This window comes from Micropterus salmoides, unplaced genomic scaffold (assembly GCF_014851395.1).
Source record: "Micropterus salmoides isolate LMB-PRFRI ecotype aquatic unplaced genomic scaffold, ASM1485139v1 Ms_hic_scaffold_4, whole genome shotgun sequence".
NCBI lineage: Eukaryota > Metazoa > Chordata > Actinopteri > Centrarchiformes > Centrarchidae > Micropterus > Micropterus salmoides.
Window position 1 is genome coordinate 34,002,208 of NW_024043372.1, and position 21,220 is coordinate 34,023,427.

At 40.9% G+C, this 21,220-nt stretch overlaps 1 protein-coding gene across 1 annotated transcript in view; it reads left to right on the plus strand.

The window, feature by feature from the left end:
* chl1b (cell adhesion molecule L1-like b) overlaps positions 1-20,619 on the plus strand; it is a 65,566-nt gene extending 44,947 nt beyond the window's left edge. The window contains 17 exon segments of the mRNA XM_038696734.1: positions 137-248; positions 527-693; positions 768-933; positions 1,056-1,180; positions 1,541-1,642; positions 1,976-2,173; positions 2,385-2,455; positions 3,251-3,473; positions 4,605-4,720; positions 4,978-5,182; positions 5,315-5,371; positions 5,374-5,436; positions 10,240-10,419; positions 12,499-12,570; positions 15,717-15,848; positions 16,781-16,853; positions 18,372-20,619. Coding sequence (XP_038552662.1) covers positions 137-248; positions 527-693; positions 768-933; positions 1,056-1,180; positions 1,541-1,642; positions 1,976-2,173; positions 2,385-2,455; positions 3,251-3,473; positions 4,605-4,720; positions 4,978-5,182; positions 5,315-5,371; positions 5,374-5,436; positions 10,240-10,419; positions 12,499-12,570; positions 15,717-15,848; positions 16,781-16,853; positions 18,372-18,576 — 2,267 coding nt within the window. The 3' untranslated portion in view covers positions 18,577-20,619.
* The last annotated feature ends 601 nt before the right edge of the window (positions 20,620-21,220 follow it).

Below are 21,220 nucleotides of genomic sequence, written 5' to 3' on the forward strand. Positions count from 1 at the left end.
GCCTAAAAGTCCTAAAAGTACAGTAGTTAAGGGCCACACCTAGGTACATCCATGGTGGAATATCCGTATAAGGGCATCCTCTGCTTTTCTATCAGTTGTATATTGATGATAAGTGTCTGCTGCATGGTCTTTACAGATCTGGCCCCCATGATTTTGACCAAGGAGGGGGAGGATTACTCTGCTGTAGAAGGGAAGGGAGTGATGATGCACTGCAAGGTCTTCAGCTCTCCTCCTTCTACAATCACTTGGTAAGTGTGCAGTTTGTTCCTGTCTCCCATACACCAGCAGAGAGCAGTAGATCTCAACTGGTTGATGCAAAGAGTCCTTCTGTATGCAGCGTGTTTCTTTATTGGTAACCCGTTTCTTTAAAACACGCCAAAGTAAGACTGTTGTTCTGTTCAGCAACTTTTAGCTCTTCTTTTCTGCCACAGTGCAGTGTTTATCCATTTAAACTGCTGCTGTGATCATATTTTGTTTGACCTGAGACGACTTTTAGACTTTGGCGTTTGTTCTGAATGTTTTCCAGGAGCAAAGACGACTCCTCTAAATCCATAGAGGGACCGAGGTTTACCGTTCACGATAATGGCTCGCTGGAGATCTACAGCGTAGAGAAAGACAACATTGGGCAGTACACATGTTTAGCGAAAAACACAGAGGGATCGTCTGCCATCGAAGCCATGCTCTATGTGAATGGTAAACAGTTTTACCTGTGTTTGCAGTGGCAGTCAGTCCTTGAAATTTGACTAATACGGTTGTTTCCATTGAAGATCCCACAAGAATAGTGGTGGCCCCGGAGGACCTGCAGGTCCTAATAGGTACCACAGCCCAGCTCTCATGCCTTGCAGAGTACGACAAGTCCTTCAGCAACGACTTTGAGCTCCTATGGGAAAAAGATGATATGGAGATAGCCCTCAATGACACTGAGAATTCAAGGTAGGATACTGATTTTTTTTTTTTTTTTTTTTTACAGCATTGCAGACTTTATTCCAGCTGGAAAGTCATTTTACTTTTCAGTTTCATCAATCAATATTGTGTCTCCATCTTCCTGTCAACAGATACTTTGTGGAGGATGGTATTCTTCAGATTATCAATGTAAGCCACAGGGACCAGGGTGTGTACACATGTGTGGCAAGAACTCCAGTGGACCAACACACGGCCTCCGCGCTGCTCATGGTGTTAGGTGAGCTAACAAATGAACAATATTTCTGCTCCAGGCCAAAGGATCAGAGACCCTGAGTGCTGCATTAATGTATGACGCATTTATAAACGGATCAATGTGTCAGGAAGCCAAAGCAGAGCATGAACATGCAGACCATGCCTTTATTAGTGCTGTGCTGTGTCTGACAATCGGCCTTTTGAGATATTGTTGACATCGTAAAGTCTAGAAGAAATAGTGGCAGCCTAAGCAGCGATGCAGGTCGTTCCACATCCTCTGGCTCTCCGGATGATTTGATTAGACAGTTGTTCCCTTATCCTTTTTTGCTGCAGAGATGGATGTGTCTATGATTTTCCAATGCCATGTTATTGTGATGGTTTTCAGATGTCCCTGATGCACCTGAGTTCCTGGCACTGTCTGATCACAAGAGCAGAAGTGTGAATCTGAAATGGGTCCCTGGGGATGAGCACAACAGCTCAACCACAGGTAAAAGGAGCATCTGTGTATACAGGTGTCAGTACATACATTACAGTAAATACTGAATCAGTGTCTCTCGCAGTGAACGGTATTAACATGACATACACACTTTTGGGCATCATTCTGCATGTAAATAGATTTGTTTGATACCATCTTGTACAATATGAATCTATTATTGATTCATCCAAGCATGAATTACTATTATTTGTCTCCCTGAGGAATACACAAGCTCAGAGCAGGGTTTGAGGAGTTTGCTGCACAGCTGGTGGTTAGATAAGCATTCCTTTGGCATGAATCATAGCAGTGAGGGGCCGCTCTGATTGTCTTTCTGCCTGTCAACAGAGTTTATTATCGAGTATGAGGAAAGCCAGTGGGAGCCGGGAAACTGGAAGGAGCTGCTCCGAGTACCTGGGAACCACAACTCGGCCGTCCTGAAGCTCCATGGTCACGTTGACTATCGCTTCCGTGTGTCTGGTGTCAATACTGTGGGGAGGGGTCCTCCCAGCGAGCCCACAGAGAGATACAAAACCCCACCAGCAGGTTTGAGGCATCCTCCTTTCATTGTTTATGATACTTTTTGATAAGGTCCTCCAGGCTGCCAACGCTGCTGCTCTGTGAACTATAAAATACTCAGACCTGCTACATAATTGATTCCATTTTTGTTGAAAATCTGCTCTCTTGTGTGCCTATTTCACCAGAGGTTTCTTCCACTAACAATGTCGACAAAATCTATATTCCTTCTTTTCTACAGCCCCTGACAAGAACCCTGAAAATATCAAAATCGAAGGTCATTTTCCACATGAAATGGATATCAACTGGGCGGTAAGAAAAAAAGTTTGGTCTTTTATTATCCTCTTACTGTAAAAATTCTGTAATGTTGGCTACCTTTACATAGTGAATTATTCCCATCTGCTTCAGTTTGGAAGTCAAAAGATTATTTTTAAGAGAACATACAAAAATTGTATAAATGATTCATATGCAATTACCAATAGGAATATAGAAATGGCCCACTTTTGATATTTCATTATATGGTTCAGATCTTTAGAAAGCCATTTTCTGGGATCACTTGGAATGAGTGTCCATTGAAAGCTGCTCCTTTACTTTGATTAGAAAGAGCAAGGAGAGCTATGACAAAAAACACTTTCTTCTAACTCATACAGTAATATATTCAGCTTTATTGTAGAAAGATAAATCTCTTCTTCACTCATTATCTGGTTGCCCTGTCATGGTAACGTAGCCCAGAATCCTGGATTCATGAGCTCCCATACCGTTAATGATTTGCTTTTGTGGATAATGGTATCTCATTCTATTTCTCATGGTCCAATGTCTGAGGAGATAAATCTTTTCATCTATGATGTCTTAGAAAGCCCTATATCAAAGAAGAGCCATGCTGCTAGACCAGGTCAATTGTTCCATTGTTTTATTAGATAGCAGGATAAAACACTGCCAGTTTTCCAAGCACAGTTCACTGGGCTAGCTTGTCATTTTAATCCCACAAAAGCAGTGACATTGAGTGGTGAAATACAAGAAGTGTCTTATGCAACTGTGAAAGTCTGAAACCCTTTGCGCCATTGTTATTCCCTTTTATTTTTTCTTTCTTTTCCTTATATTATTCAGCCCTTGTTACCCATTGAGCATAATGGCCCAGGTCTGGAGTATAAAGTAAGTTACAGGAGACAGGATGTGGAGGACAGCTGGAAGGAACACATGGTGAAAAGACACTCATTTGTGGTGAAGAACACTCCTACCTTCGTGCCCTATGAGATCAAGATCCAAGCCAGGAACCATCAGGGCTGGGCCCCCGAACCCAAGATAGTCACTGGCTACTCAGGGGAGGACTGTGAGTAGTGAACTTTGATGACCTGATGTGATTTTATGTAAAGTTAGAACAACAGTTACACAAAAACTTCATGTTAACCATGAAACAGTCACAACAATAAAACCTCATTGAAAAACACATCAGTACCTGTACATTACTGTACACTATCTGGGACAACATTTTTTGAAAATGGTCCAGTATTGAGCGAGTGTGCTGCAGTTGGCAGCAGAACAACAGAGCTGCAATATAACCCTGGACGGGCCTCGTCAAAGTACGTCCAATAAAGAGCTTGTTTTTGCCACTGATAGGCTCAGCTATTCAGCTATCAAATCAAATTAAAATACAAAGTGTTTCCTGGAAAGCAACTGCACCATTGAGTGAAAGCAAGACTGCTGAATATTTGCTCGTCTTTTCTTGTTGCTATTTTCAGGAAATGAGAGTACAGATAGTCCTGGTGGATAAAACTAATTATGCGTCTGGAGTTTACAGACCTAAAAGGGCATGGTTTCTGGGTATTGAAGTTCACAAACTTTCCAGTCAACTCTTACTGGCAAAGTGCTAATATATACCAAAGCTAGCCAGTGTAGCTTTAGCATAATTATGTGAATTTATGCAGAATCCCCCTTTGATATTTTCAGCTGCAGTATTCAGGTGGACTGTGTAAAATTATTTATTTAGAAGCTTTCTAATTTTGTTGAAATATTTTAGACTTAATTAGACTGTTTTAGAGTTTTACTTTCAGTTTCACGCTTACTACTACTGTAGCAGTTACAGCTTCTCAAGATAAAAGCAGTCTGTATAGAAGTTTACTGTATTTCCTGTGTTCAGCTTTCTTCTGGACTTGCCCCGAGGAAGTCACCTCAGGTCATGACTCTTCCCCTTGTTGATAAATTAGCTTTTGTGAGTGTAGGTAGAGTCCACTGATATCAGTCCCTAATAGGTGTTCCTGTAAATAGATGATCACTTAATGTAGCTAATTGTGTATTATTTGTGGTATTTTATGTCCTTTGTTCTTTTGGTCAATTATCTTGTAGTTGTTTACAGGATAACACAAACCCTTTTATTATTGTGGCAAGTCTTTCCACGCTGCTCTGTTTTTCCTTGACTTACTTTGATCTTACTGTAGATTCCAATGTGCATTTGCCTTTGCAGTTCCCTCTGCTGCGCCTGATGATGTAGCTGTGGAGGTGCTGAACAGCACAGTGGTCAAGGTTAGCTGGATGCGTGTACACAAGGACAAGTTACATGGACATCTGGGAGGCTACAGGGTAATACCTCAAAAACAGACCTTTGCTTTTAGACACAGCTTAAAAGGAATGGCCCTGACCTAGCTCTTAACGCTTGCTTCTCTCAGCCCACTCTGTCTCCTTTATTTGACCAGTTCAATGTTTTCCTGCACAGACCACCAGAAAACAAACACAAGAACTCATTCCGTATTCTCTCACACATATACATATGTATGACGTACAAGGTTTGATGTCTTGCAGCTGCTGCTGAGGATGTGTGTGTCTCTTTCCTGATGTAGATAAACTGGTGGCGTCTGCGTAGTCTGACAGACTCAAAAAAAAGCCACGGAGATAAACACACACTAACATTCCCTGGTGACAGGAATCACGCCGCGGTACCGGGACTTACGCCCTTCTCCGAGTACAGCCTCATCGTCATGACCTTTAACGGGCGGGGCAACGGCCCTGGCAGCCATCCCGTCAACTTCAAAACCCCAGAGGGAGGTAGGATTGTGGAAAAACAGCATGGGGTGTATTGATTCACAACTACTGAAGGGAAAAACTAATAATAGCCAAGGAAACTGGGTTGCACAATTCAACTGCTTACTGTGTGTATTACCTTCTTTGCCCCCACAGTCCCCGAAAAAAATCCTGTTTTCAGGGTCACAGATGTACAGAAGCACACTGTCTCTCTGATTGGGCCCCGCCACTGGAGCCTAATGGGATTCTCACCGGGTACCTCCTCGAGTATCAGCTCAGTACGTATCCATATGCTCAATGCTTATACTTAACTTACTCAGAAATAATGGTGATGCCCTTGTTGCCACAAGGATATATAGTTTTATCCTTGTGTTTAACAGTTTTAACATCCTTCTGTTCCTTTTAAGCTTGTATTTTCTTACAAAAAATGAAAATTAAGTATATACCATAACACACAGGCCATATATTTCAAACAGAGACTTCATATCAGAGACCTGAACAGCCTCACTATGTTTAAAAGAAAATTCTCTACCCACATATTCTATGTACCAATGAACATACAGTTGTATGTATGTAGTCGCTTCTTTTACCAAGACACGGTAAATGATCCACAGCAAGAAAAGGAAAATCATTGTGCTGCTTTAATGGGGCCGGAGCCATAATGAGTGTGCATAGGAAACATGTCAGGGTGATGTCTGTTGGCCTGCATGTCATGATCATGCCTCAGCTAGTGCTGACCAAGGCCGCTGTGTCACAGTCTGTTAAGGTCAAGTTTTACTGACCCCCATTATGTCCGCAGGGGACATCTTCACCATAGCTCACAGTCCCGGGGGATGCCATCACTGAACACATCCCACATGTACACACACTTTGCTGTCCTTAAACAAAAGTCATAACAAAGCCAATGAGTAACTTCCGACAGCATCTTGGTGCCACATGTCCCGGCTAACCGAGTTTGATTTTGCGGCTGCACAAGAGGGCCAAGTGTCATACAGTATTTCAGGAGAGGATGTTTTCATTGTGCCATAGCAATAAAGCTGATAGACTCTTTGAAGTGTGACTTTTTTGAAGTGTCCTTGAAGGAAGTCATGTGCGAAATGTTGAGGATAATGTAGCCAGCTGTCAGGGTATCATCAGCGACACAAAGGGAATCTCAAGTGTTCTTTTTTTAAGGGGTGGGGCGCAACGCCCGTCTTTACAGCAGTCTTTGATAGCTTCACATCTCACAGGTTTCACAGAAAGGCCTTTTGAAACCACATTTGATCACTGTACCAGTGAGTTTACACTGGCCCATTGATAGACGTGGAGGAATATGTCCAGTAGATGTGGACGCAATAGAGGTTTTTATCTTTAACAGTACATTGTAGTGATACTAATAGCTGTTCACAGAAAGCTTTTGTCACTATTCGTTTCTAAATTACTAAATCAATTCCCAAATGTAAAGGGTGAATGTATCCTTAAGTTCCCCTCCCCATTGAGTGGGTGGCATGATCACACTGCCCTAAACAGCAGCTAACCCACTCTAAAGCCTGCGGCAGAGGGGACCACTACAGACTAACAACTACTAGTCTGCTCTCAGGAAGCTAGTCACACCACTTGACAAGGCAAAGATAAGTGTGTCACTAAAGTGAAGCGCTCACACCCGATCCATTCTGTCGTTTCAAATATTCCCTATTTGTTCAGAACACTTTATTGTTATACACGTTGCATTATTTTTTGCTATGTGGCAGAGTAGCCAGTTTACATTTGCACTACAGTTTAAATTAAACAATAAATACTTATGTTTATCTGCAATTACTTTATCAGCACATTTATTTTTGAACACGCAAACCTATTCTACATTTGAAGTTACTGTAGCTACTGTGTTGTTGTAGAGCTGCTAATCAAGAGTGGACCAAGTGAAGTTTGCCCTCCACCGATCTGAAATATCTCTACGAGTGGGAGTTAAAAATGACCTTGGTTTCAATGCATTCAGTTTTTCCTCCCATTTGAGCTGGACTCATACTAACTGTCGGGTCATTCTCAGATTTCAGTGTTGCTGAGCTTGGCCTGTTTCACCCTACTCAAGGCCAACCATATTTGGCCCAGTAGGACTGAAAGATATTTGGAAATATTGTTGACTGAAGTCATAAGAGCCAAAGTCTGTAGCCTTCAGCCAGTTCACTCCATAGGATCATGTGCACCAGCTGTCAGGCCTGAGTGTTTCCGGATAAGTGAGAATGTATCCATCCACAGGGTAGAAACATGGTTCTTATGCACTTTCTCTGTAACAGCCTGGATTGCATAATTTACCAAAAATTGACTGTTTTTATCCCTAGAGACAAAACAAAAAAAAACTACTCGTGAAGTCTGATAACAGTGGGCAGTGTCCAAGGCAAAAAGAGAAGCAGACCAATACATTTTTGTCATTGTTTCTGTTGCCTCCTACCAGAGAGAGGTAGCACCTCTCTCACAGTAAAGGTCACCTCAGCACCTGCTGTGTTTGTTTTTGCTACAAAGAACATAAATGCCACATCCCCACCTGCGGAGCTGCTTTACGTAGTGAAAAATGAAAACTCATCACAATGTAGACAGAGACACACAAATTATTTCTAGTTGTAAATGTGCAGGACAAAAATCAGTGTGTGTGTGTGTGTGTGTGTCTTAAATAAAAAAAATAAAAAAAACATTTTAAAGGGGTATTAAGCCAAAGTCAAAAGTGACGTTTGCTGAAATGTCTTGCAATTGTCAATTTTAATATTTTAGTTAAACATCTTGTGTTGCAATGTACAGTAGTCATAAGTAAGTAAAACATAATTTCAGGGCTTAAAGTTCTCAGGCGCTTAACCCTAGTTGCTCCAGAGGCGTGCAACCTCTGACATGTATAGGAATTGTAAGTCGCTTTGGATAAAAGCTAAATGAATTAATGTAAATGTAACAGGACATGGAAGTTTCGTTTAGTTAGGCTAATATAAAATGGTGCAACAGCAGTCCACGTGTTATTATTGTTATAATAATGCGTTTTGGACTAAATATTTTTTAGTCCAAAACGCTATTTAGTCATTTTTTACTAAAGATTTGACATTTATTGTGATTATATTATTCTGAATATAGGGAGTGGTAGAACATTTCACAAGAATGCAGGTATTTAATGGTTTTAAAAATGGAGTACTGGAACAAACTGGAAGAAAGAAGGGTGTTCCTTGATAGCTGTATCTAAAGTAGTTAAATATAAAAGTAATTTGTGAAACACGTTGAAATTCACCGGACAATAAAAACGGGTGTTAGAGTAGAACAGCTTTAATGGTTTGTCATATCATCATATCAATGATAAAGAAGCCGACGCCAAAGCTCTCTTTGTCACACTGACACAAAGTTTATTAAAATGTATTGGACAACATGCAGCATAAAGAAAAGTGTAGCAAGTTATTCATCACCTACAAATCACAAGTCAAGTTTCTTTCTGTTTTTATCATCTTTGTTTGAAAAGCATGCATGAGTAATTCCAGCTGAGCAAACGGCTGTTACCTCCTGGTGACAGTGTAATACCATCAGGACAAATAACTGAAAATGTGGGAGAAAGCTCCCTTATTACAGTGTAAACACTGGGTATGTGGACTGTAAAATAAAGCTGGCAGTTGTTCATCCCATTGTCAGTGTAATTACAATGTACGTAGAGGGTAGGAGCTAAGGGAGCTACTGTTGCCTTTACAGCTACCACTACAAAATCTCTGGACAAGGAATTGAAAACTTTCACCTTAAAGAGCAACACACTGTTTTGGCTTCTATGTGTCCCATGTTATGTGATAGTTTTTTCACAGTTTTTGGGGGGATAAGTGGACAGAATTATTGGATTTATTCTAGAAAAAGAAATATAATGTCTATTGCAATGAACACTATAAAATGGGACCAGGACTGTATATGCAATTTGCTAACTCATGAAGATTTAATGTCAAGTTATTCTCACTTATTAAGATGTTTGTACGGGTAATGCAGTGTGTAAAATGAAACCATCCCTCCTTTATAATATATTTACAGTGTAGGTACAGGGTATGAGATAGGGGTGGAGCTAAGGGACCTACTGTCAACAAAAACAACCTTACCTGCATCACACATGCTACCTCAAAGGATCATCTGCCTTCAGACCTCCGGGTCTCTGAGACACAAACCACAGAGCCACGAGACACGTAGTGACAGTGATCAACACCTGAATCAACACTTCACATTACTGCCATCTGGTCGGGGATACAGGACTTTAAAATGGAGGATAGCTTCAGCAGGAGTTTTGTCCCTTCTGCCAAAGCAGCCCGAACAAAGTGCCCCACTGGCGCTTTTGTGAGCTGTATGAATGTATACCTGAAAATCTTGTGTATTGTCTATATCTGTATGCTTCTATGTTGTACTGGCTGTGAAAACAGATCTCCCTCTGGCACAATAAAAATATCAGTCTTTGAATGTCAGGAGGTGGGGTGTGGAAGCGGGGGTAAACGTGACATTGCATCATAATACTCGCTGAGGACGTGTCCCGTGGTATGTGATAGAGTTTTCCCAGTTTTTTGGTAGGTTAAGTGGACAGAATTATTGGATTTATTCTGGAAAAATAAGGATAACTTCTATTGCAATAAACACTATAAAACAGGACCAGGACTGTACATGCATCATGAAGACTTAATGTCAAGTGACTCTTTAATGACAAGGAGTTAAAAAACATAGGCTAAAGTTCCCTTATTACAGTGTGTGTACAGGATCGAGTCCCTGCTTTTCCCTGTTCAATATATTTACAATTTAGTTACAGGGTATGAGCTAGGAGCTAGTACGAGCTTTCAGTGACAGTACAATACCATCAGGACAAAGAAATGAGAAATAGTGAGAAAGCTCTCTTTTTACAGTGGAAGACGGGGTATATGCACTGTAAAATGTTCCTTGTTTCACACTTCAATGTCATTATAAAGTCATAGTAGGTGTCCGAAATGTCTCACCCCCTAACTCCCTGTACCTCATGCTTTAGGTTCCTGTACGATACCCCTTAATACAAAATATTTGTGGATTGTTATCCAAAGCATTAACCCTTTTGTATTTATTTTTATTTTTTTTACATCTAGTCAATGACACAGAGGAAGTTGGGCCACTGCAGACGGTAGACATCAGCAACCCCGATACCACCAAGTGGGTCCTGCGTGACTTGGAGCCTGTGAGCAAATACAAGTTCTACCTGCGCTCCTGCACCACGGTGGGCTGTGGGCCTGTTGTCAGCGAGGAGTGCACCACCACCCTGGAAACAAGTGAGTGATGGAGGGTTCGGAAATCAATCGATTAGGTGGTGTATGTGTGGATAAGCTTGTGGGAATGTGAGGAGTGTGATGCTTCCTGGTAAAGACGATGAGAACGCAGACGAGCTTTGAGGTGCAGAACTGGGCTGGGCAGACTACAAGCTAAGTGGAGGAGGTGACAAAGCCATTTCACTTTTTCAAAATGGCATTGAACTAGTGGAATATGATATATGTCTGGGCAGCCAAGCTTTTCATATCTCCATGGAGGTAATTTTTGTGGATAAACAATTTCATATGGGTGTGGTAGAGGTTTTCATTCGTCACTGTCATGAGGGAGCAAGTGCTTATTGATTGGACGGAGAGTGTGAGCTTTGAAACAATCAGCTAAGAAACTAAATTGCTTTGAGCAGGAGGGAAACTGAAGGTTTTGATACTGAATTGTGTAGTCATGAAAGAGCCGGTGGGTAAGTAATCATAATGAGCCGGCTTCTAACATGTAATCTTTTCTGTTCAATTACATATCATTGTTGAGGATTGCACGCCATACTTCAGCTGGCTCAAACTCAAGTCCAGCTTCTGTGGCAGTGGTATGAATGATTGGACGGGAAATGAAACAAGAAGCTGTACTTGGATTCCCCCGAGTGTCAGTAAGAATGGGCCGCAGCAACAGATACTGTCGGCATAAATAATTGGGTGGCATTCTTTATACAAATACGACCCAAATAAATTTAGTGTGTCATTCAAGTTGAGTTGTGCAAAAACAAAAGCTCAACTTAATGTGGCAACACTGGTGTTGAATATGCGAGGGATTACTTAGTACTTACTGGAAGAATCCTTACAATCACAGAAAGAAACGTAATTGGTTCTTAGGGGTTGTTTATTTGAATGCTGAAAAGCCAGCAAAAATGATTACAGGGAGAAGGACATTTTTGTATTGAATTGCAATTTTGTGGAGCTTTTACATGTGTGTGTGGGAGACTAATGATTTGAGCATAAAAGTTTTTCCGTGGCAGTTCTTTTCTCTGTGTGTGTGTGTGTGTGTGTGTGTATGTCAGTGTTGTTTCTGTTAATTGTCCTCTGCCTGCTTTCTGTTATGCCACTAAAAAGTACATTGCTTTGAGCATTGCCTTTGATCAAACTGTGTGTGAAATGTGTAAATGTCTGCTTAGTGATGCATTTCCTATGCCTTCTGTCTTTTTCTATCTTTCTTTTCTTCCACTTTGGCGCCCACTGTTGCCCTCAGCATGTAAATCTGTGTTCATGTACACTGTGGCACGTCATACCTTCACATACACTCTCAAACTGCTCTGAAATACTGTTGATGACATTAATACTTCATCTAGGAATTATGTGTTTCTAAATTTGCTGTGTGTTGGAATGACAGTTTTAACAGTCATGATAGTTATTTTAGATAGACAGTGCATGCTTTAGATTTATGCTACAGGCCTGAATAAATCATCGGGTTTCAAACAGTTTGACACATTTTTATTTTTGCCTGTACAGAATTAAAAAGCTCCAAACACTCGTCTCCTGCAGATAATTGACCTTGTCTGCTGTTTGCCCTTGCCATCAGCAGAGAGCACTCTGATGCCTCCTTTCATTAGAAAAATGTCAACTTCTTCTTAGATAAAGTTTGTGGCTTCCTCTCCAATAGCAATGATAATGAGTAACCTAATTATAAATTCATATTAATCTTGGCTCATTAGCAACTGTAAACGAATATTGACTTTTATCCTAGCAATAGCAGAGTCAGTGCAACTCGTGTAACTCAAGCTGAGGAAATAAATGATGCTTTAAGAGCCAAACCTAGAAGGAGCATCAGACACACCAGACATCCATCTTTCTTCCTTTTAATGATGGAACAAAAATTAATTCACTTCTGAAAGGCAAGATCAAGTCAAATTGAAAATCATAGCATCTCACCTTGTGTATGTATTGATTCTACATCATGTTTTCCTGTAGACATGTAGTCCTCACGATTAGTTACTAACTTTAGAGTTTAGCTGGAAATAACATGCGGGCTGACAGCAGAATCTAGCGCCCCGAGCTCCATCCCAAGTGATAACCACAAGGTCTGTCTTTTTTTTTCAGGCAAGTCTGCTTCCCCCTCACCTCCAAGCACTCGAAAGTCCCCAGTGACCAAACCCACTCGATCCACCATAGGTAGAGCTGCAGCACATTCCGACACAACAAGCATCAAACCACAGAGACAACCAAGAACAGTGAAATAAATATGGAAAAATATGAATGTTTGTGTTTCGTCAGGACATTATGCATTTGTGAGGTAACCTGATGGCCCATGGGCTCACTTGGTTCACTCTTGGCTCTAAGTAAATTGATAACACAAAAACAAAACGACATCCAGCTCTACATCATGTAGACTAATTAGCTTTTTCAGGGTTGTTTTTTATAGTTTATGTTGTTTCCAGGGGGAACAAGGTTTGGAATATAAAGTAACAGTTCCATTTTATTATTTGTTATGAACCAAGTGCATACTGATGAAAAAACTGGTTTTAATTTCTCTGCTGTGCTATGGGGAAATCTAGGAAACTAGATCTATATCCACAGTGTAGCTGTAGAGTGCAGTCACTTGAATGGGGACAAATATGTCTAATTGCCAGTGATTGATTTGTTGGCCCTCGGTTCCATCCCCCCCCCCGTACACGTCAGTGTATTGACACAACAGTCACCTGACATTTCCATGTAATCTTCTACAGGATAAACAGCAACACCGCCCTGGGACAAGAAGTTGTCCGAGGCAGCATCTGAGCTGAGGGAAAATAGTGAGGAGGAACGTCCTCCTGGGCCATGTGAGCTCATACTGGGAGGGTGATATTTACAGGACGCAGAGATAAGTGGATAAGTGGAAGCTGCTGAAAGCTCCTATATCAGAATATTTTCTGGCCTCTCCTTATAAAAAAAAGCCTCTGACTTTGAAGGGGCTTCTTCCAGGACATCAGCTCCCTGCTGGGTGAGCAGCTGCTTTCTGCAGCATTTAATAGCAAGCTGAGGAGCGCAGTGACAAAACACGGCAGCCAGCCTTGGGATATTTTTAGTTCAGGGGCCTGTGTCATTCGGAGTCATTGTGCAGTTCCAATCATTGAAATTACCATAGTTGCAGACTAATCCATCAACATTAGTCAGAGAGTGTCATTTGCAGTGGTTGGGATGGGCAGCCCTGACGCAGGTGTCCTTGTGTACTAAATCATCACCTGAGCAAATAATGCACCTGAGCTGGAGACACAGCAGAAGATTTGCATGTTTGCCATGGGGAAATGAAGTGGGCTGTGCCTTGTTGACTAGCTTAGACAGCTGCTGTCAAAGATATTTTTTCTCATACTAATGATGCACATCACTCACTACATGATTCCATTTTTTCCCTTTCCAGTTGGGTATCAAAAGGCTACATTTCATGATACCATCTGAGGTAGATGAAACTTAGTACAGATGAAATGTGCTCCCGCTTTCAAAGAAAATAACATACACAATATGATTATGAAAACCCACTTACAATTAGAAACCCACCACAAAAAAAGAGTACAGTCAGGGCTGCAGCTACCATTGAGAACATTCTTCTGTGTTGCTTCTGTGAATTAAATGATTAATTATTATCTATGGATAAAAGGTTGTTGGCTGTCAGTTGGACAAAAAAAGGCATTTGACCTTTGAGCTTAGGAACGTGCGCTGGGCATTTTTCTCCATTTTCAGACATTTCAAAGACTAAATGGTTAATCAATTAGGCCTAAGAGAAAAATAATCAATAGATTAAGATAATGAAAATAGTCATTAGTTGCATAGCTACTAAACATCTTTAGATTTGACTGTTTTTAGGCAAAACATATTAAACTAACCAGAATAAAATAAAGAATAATTTAGATCATCATGTAAGGAGATTAACATTACAGGAAATATAGTCAAACAGTAAATTTGATGAATGAGATGAAATCTTTATAGTCAAATTTTAATTGAGGTAATTTGACCCCAGCACTGTATTTCTAAAGTCCCAGCTATGGCTCTGAGTAAAACAGACAATTTCTGAACTAGTGTTGGCCAGTGTTTGTGTGTGGAATATAATAGCTTTCTTTGATATGACAATAATGACAATAGATACAACATAAAAGATTTCAAAATCATCACATAGTTCTGATGGCAAATCTCCCTTAAGATCTCTGTAGATCGTTTAGCTTTCTGGGCTCCACCTGTGAATCCATTTCCATATTCATATTACTCTTGTCATGTTTGCTGTTGAGGGATTCACCCGACGTCCCCCCTCTGTCAGACGTAATTGATGCCTCCTTACACTAGCGTTGGGAAGCACAAGAGCACGCTCGCCTCTTTCACAGAAGTGGAGAGCAACATCCTTCACTGCATAACCACAAGACTCCTAACACCTCCATAATGGCTTTGCTCTGCTTTGTCCTGTACTAACCCTTCTTTGCCATTTCTGTCCTTTTCTCGTCTTCTCTCATTTCTCCGTCAGCCCTGGCCTTGTTGAATGTTAGCTCAGCTGTTAGTGACAGCTTTGCAAATATCAGCTGGATATCTGGAGGAGAGCAAACGGAGTTTTATATTGCATATAGGAACAACCGTAAGCTCACATTACCCTTCTTCTCTGTTAGTTTGTGGATGTTGTTAGATAGATTCTGTAGGTGAAACATCTAATAACTTTAGACGTGTTGTGTCTGAAATGGTCATTCATGTCTTTTCATTCCTGTCTTCACTAGATTCAATAGTTCTCGTGAGTACTAACCCATCCTGATCATTCGCCCTCTGCACAGGTGAGGGTCTCTGGAAGATATCAGAGGCCGTAAACACCTCTAAGACTTTCCACATCATCCACGGGCTTGAACCTGGGACTGAGTACACTGTGCGAGTACACAGCTGGGTTGATAATTCTAGTATATTTGAAGATGTTATCACGACCGGGTCTGCAGGTGAGGAGGGTAACAAAATGACTCAAACTAAAACAACAACAACAAAAAAAGGAACAACAGGCAAAACTAATTGACCTCTCATTGAACAGCCCGTCCTTGAGCAGTGACAGTGTGTGGTCCTTCGCGGTGTCAGTAGGATTTAATTTAGCCGCACAGACTCGCTGAGAGGAATTACATTTGTACAGCGTTCCTTACTTGATTAATTAGACAAGCAAGATTAGCTGTTTAATATTAATATTGGACCGTTTCCATCAGCGGTATGCCCTGCCACCTTCTGCCTTCACATCAGAAAGGCTTTGTCGATGTAAACATTCAATCAAGTGTCCTAATGAAAGGCCAAGGGGTGTCAAAGTCAACGTGTATTGTTCTCCTCAGGTCTGGCCAGCATCCACGGAGGAATATCCACCCAGGGCTGGTTTATTGGCCTGATGTGTGCCATCGCTCTCCTCACACTCATTGTGTTGATAGCCTGCTTTGTCAACAGAAATAAAGGAGGGAAGTATTCCGGTAGGTGCTCACTTACATGCATACACATGTCCTTGCTTGAATACTAATTGCTGCTTTGAGCATCATTATATTACCATTTCGCTGTTTGTTGCTATGGCAAAAAGGATCAATCATCCTAGAAGCCATTACAGGGATATGTAAGCTGGCATGTTTTTTTTTATTTCTATTTGAGGCCACAAAATTATTTTAATGCAAATTCATACAGAAAATAGGCTTGTGCATTGATAGGAAAATGAGCCTTTCTACTGTATGTCCAGCATTTGAATTTTGCATTATTTAGACACGCAGCTTTTTCCAGCGACAATTTAAACAAAGTGCAGCCCACAGCGAGACAAAATGCAAATGCTGCGCATGGGTGGGGGGGGGGGGGGGCTGTGCAGGGACTCTGTGTATACTGTGGTATCTCAATGTTATTCATCCTATTGGGGACATGAGAGTCCTTATCGGCTTTATTATTCACAGCTAATGGCCATCAGGTTGTCGGCTGGGTAGCGATCGCTACACTCGTCAGCAGAAACAAAGAGCGAGACGCTGCTCTGTCCTTTGTTTTCTCATTAAGTTCTCATTGCCACCCATTGCTCCGACAACCTTTCTTTCATTTGCCTGAGCCATGTGTTTTTTCTCTTAGATCACATGTACAGTTTGATTTGTACTGTATTTAATATTAAAATTATATCATGAATTTAACATTTAGATTTAAGAAATCAAGTTTAAATATATATTACAAGATAAAGCTTGATTTTTAGATAAAATAAGATGATTGAATGTCTCGGCAATATTTTCTACGGCTTGCACTGCTCTTTCATTCAGTGAATAAGTGCAGGGAATCAGGGACTTTTTCAAACAGCGGAACAGTCAGGGGACACAGTGATCTTCATTGGCAGCTGTCTCTTGTGGAAATCACTGATATCTTCACTTCATTTTGTGAGCAGTAAAAGAAAAAGAGGACCTTCATCCAGACGTGGAGTCCCAGGGCATGAATGATGACACATTTTGTGAATACAGGTAAGCGGAGAACTATTTCACCACCTCACTGCAATTCACGTGCAACAGTGTATGGATTCCATCCTCTTCTCTCTGTAATCCTCTCTGCATTCTTCCTCTCGCTGAAAAAAAGACAACCCTGCACACATGAGGTTCAGGTGGAGCCTTACTCTTCTTCTGTTCAAGACATTTGATGGACTGAGTAACTGGAAAGTATGTGATAAACAGTGCTAGCATCCCTGGGCTGTTTACACATCAGTGTGTGTCAGAGTGTTAACATCCCTTTTTAGGACATTTTGATCTTAGAAACCGTGTTGTGTTGGTGTTTGTTATAGACGCTGCATCATAAATGGAGCCGCAGCAGCATTCAGATGTTGCCATTTTCTGTCCGGATGCAGCGAAACTCTGGCTGTCCAGCACACAGTAGGAAGCTAAAAACCAATCAGTGTAATTGAAAGCAGCTCATCTCCAGGGCAGTAATATCTGGGCACGTTTCATTAATCCTTTAGTGGTCCAATTCATAACAGCCTAACGCAGTATGAGCCCCGTGTAATTCTCCAATCAGTGGGATCCGCACAGCACAACAAATGCTGATGTGATGAAGTCAAAAGTGCTCAGTGTGACACGACTTCATGTTGACTCCAGAAGCTGGTTGTCCTTCCTAAGTTTTTAGCAACTACTAGCTAGCTTCAAACTAGTGGTTTTACTAGGTTCGGTTGCACCATTAAAAAGAATCATCTAAGCCAGTGAAGCCGTAATGTGAAAGCCAAGCCTGCTTTGGAAATAAGAAGAAGCATTGCCCACGCGAGACTCGCCTCAGCCAGACCCGCATGTGTTCCAGCAGAAAGAAATTGTCAGTAGTCAAGTAACGTAACACATGCATATTTGCATGATACAACACTGATATGATTACATTTTTAAGATTTTCTTATTGTATTGGTGATCATGTTGTTCATCACATGATTACACACTGCTTTCTGATGACAAAATGTGCTTAAAAATAAAACCCTACGAGTCGTAGATTAGAAAGCTAACGTTAACTTTGTTCATTTGGTGCAGTTACCTACACAAAAATCAGTGACTAATCTTTATGTAAGCAGTCGTTTAAATGTAGTGATGCATGAATAACCGCATAGTAAACACTAAATAACAAGGCTAAGTTAAAACTTAAGAACAGGTGGTACAACCAAGTTCATGTCAGAGGCTCTAATGTCAGGAAACAAAAACTTACTCATGAACTTAATCATACATGATAGTCTCACAGCTGAAATGCATTAAATGGTGCCAATGTCCCCCTCTAGATCTCATTTCTGTTCCAGCCGTCATGTGTGGCGTAATGATTAATATTGTCTCAACATGTTCGTCTGTGTGATTATTTCCCATTGGTCAGCCAGAGGTAAAAGCTAATGTCAGTCACAGAGGCTCATCGTAGAGGCAATGATAGCTCGAGCCTGCGCCCTCTCGTCCTCTCCAATAAGCCATAGAGTGAAGCCATGGGTGAAATGAGGTAATTCTAAATCCACTGTGCTTCTCTTACAGTGACAACGATGAGAAGCCACTGAAGGGCAGCCAGCACTCGCTGAGCAGAGAGATCAAAGCGGGGGACAGCGGGGACAGCCTGGTGGACTACGGCGACGAGGACGTTCAGTTCAACGAGGACGGCTCCTTTATCGGCGAGTACGCAGGGCGAAAAGAGAAGAGGGTGTCCACTGAGATCAAAGCCACCGTTCAGACCCCGGCATGAAGAGCAGAACCGCCATCTATCCTCTTCCGGACAACATTTTCATTAAACCTGCTGAGAGGAAGAAATGAAAGAGGAAACAGACATTATCCATACCGAGCACAAGTTTTGTGTCAAGTATAAATGCGTCATTGCCAGCTGCACACAGCCACCCTCGATTTATAAAGCTCTGTTTTGTCAAGTTGCACCAGAATGACCATTACTGAATACTGTGTATATATACAAGTGTATATTGTTTGTCTGGAGTGTCTTTTTTTTATAATTATCACATAAAAAAAATGTAGAGGGCTTGTATTTTCTTTTTTTTTTGTATCTCCATTACTTCAGCTGCAGTACTGTTTGTACAAATGTTAGGAAAATGTTACTCTCCATTGCACATCATTATACAGTCTGCAGCTTTGCCTCTGATGTCATCTTGCAGCAGACCACAGATAAGTGGGGGTTATCAAGTTGATATTTTTCAATTGGAGCAAACATAACTGACCTTTTATATACGAAATGGATTCATTAAATATGATGTAAGATGTGTATAAAGGTTGCTTATTAACTTATTTTTTTCCAGTGGTTTTATACCTGACAAAATAACAAGGACATTTACATATCATTACATATCATAAACATTGATTCTTGAGTCATGAATCTGTGGTGTTAGAAGAAAATATAATTTAGTTATTCTGTCTTGTTTAGCATTTAGATCCATTGGACAGTATAAATTACAAACCTCAGTCTGTGCTTAATATAACTTCGATTAAAACTACAAATACAATTGCAGTTGAATCCAGTTCTGGTGATGGAATAGTGGATGAGATGCTTGCTTTTGGTGTGAGAGACCCAGGTTCAAGTCCCTACTGTGACACATTTACCAATGTGTCCCTGAGCAAGACACTTAACCCCACATAAAAGCGTCATAAGGTAATGTTAAAATGCTTTTGCCAATAACTGGTGTTTCAAAAAGTTTCTCTGAAAACACAAGTTAGTTATGCAGGTAGCTGCATAGTCCTTAAAGGAATAGTTCGACATTTTGGGAAACACTCGCATTTGCCATCTTTCTGAGAGTTAGATAAGAAAATTGACACGACTCTCATGTCTGTACAGTAAATCTAAAGCTACGGGTAGGAGGTTAGATATTAACAGAAAGACTGAAAACAGGGAAACAACTAGTCTGGCTGTTTCCAAAGGTAACAAAATCCTCTTACCGGCACCTCTAAAGCTCACTTATTAACACAATATATCTAATTTGTTTAATCTGTGAGTATAAAGACAATTCAGCCCAGAAATGACCCTGGTTACTTGTGACTAGCTGTAGCCTACATTTAACAGAGAGACGTGAGAGTGGTATTGATATAATAAACGCATTTTCTAAAACGTTAAACTATTCTTTTATAACGGCACTCCCGTGATTTAGTATTATACTTCCATGATGATGGAGGAATTTAGAAAAAACAATGGTAAAACTCGAAGTAGCAGAGGCCAAGACCATCCTGACTTTTAGTCCCACGTGGGGGTCAAGCTCCAAAATGCTAAAACAAAACTTCCCTCGATTGCAAGATGTAAGTATCAGTATCTCTCAAATTCCATGTCCCCAGTTTGTACTGAGCTAACCCTGGTGACATCACTTTCGCATCATCAGGGATGTTTTTCCAGACTTGCCAAATCTCCTGCAGAGCCACAAAACATAATACATACAACTGTTATGTATGTAACTGTTTGATTTCCATGTGTGATTTGGTGAAGTGTCCCTTTAAGAGGACAGTATATAGTTCCTATAATGTATTATAGACATTCTTGTAATCAGATTACTGTAATCTGGTTGCGTGACATTTGACATTTTCTTACCGTGTCACTGTTCTATCAGTTCCATCAGTCTTAACAAGCCTTACTCTGTTCATTTTAATATACTGCCAGCCAAAACGCAATCATTATATTGTTCAGCACTAACATTAGCACCATATTGCAAAAATTGCAATGTTTTGTAAAATCCAGTCATTGCATGTTAAGAATGTTAATTGGTGTTTTTTGATGTCATTAAATTGCTTTACTTTCTTACATCCTGTTAATGGTCTGACTACCTGTTTGGTCACAGCCATCACTTACGGAATATTCTTAATGTACTTGATACCTACAGTGCTGTATAATGCCCCACTAGATGAATACGTGACTAAATAAATCTCTGCCTTTACCTCCAGTCAGCAGTAAAATATGACCTGTGAGAAAGCGGCACCTGGTGAAACATCCTCATTCCCTCTGAATAAAATGAAAGATGTTTGACAAATTGTTCCCATTTGGAATACGGCTTTTAACAAATGTCACACCAGGGTCAAGTCTCTGTCTGAGTTGAGTGTCTTGTGTGATTACTTTGGCTGCGGGAGAGAATCATGTGAAATCAAAGGAGTGGGCTCAGACAGGCATTGGATCTTGGAGCGAAGGCTGTAATCATGTCTGATGGTTGATAGTAGGGAGTGGAAAGTGTCAGTGTGAGGGTTCTCACTGCGTGGGCCTCAGATACTCTGTCATCACTCAGCCGGGTTTGCCTTAGCTCCAGCAGTTCAGCTTTCACATATATGACCTTCAGGTGTTGTTTATACACCCTCTGGTAGCCATATTGAAGGTCCTTAGTTGTTTGGCTGCAATGTGAAGAGCTGGACAT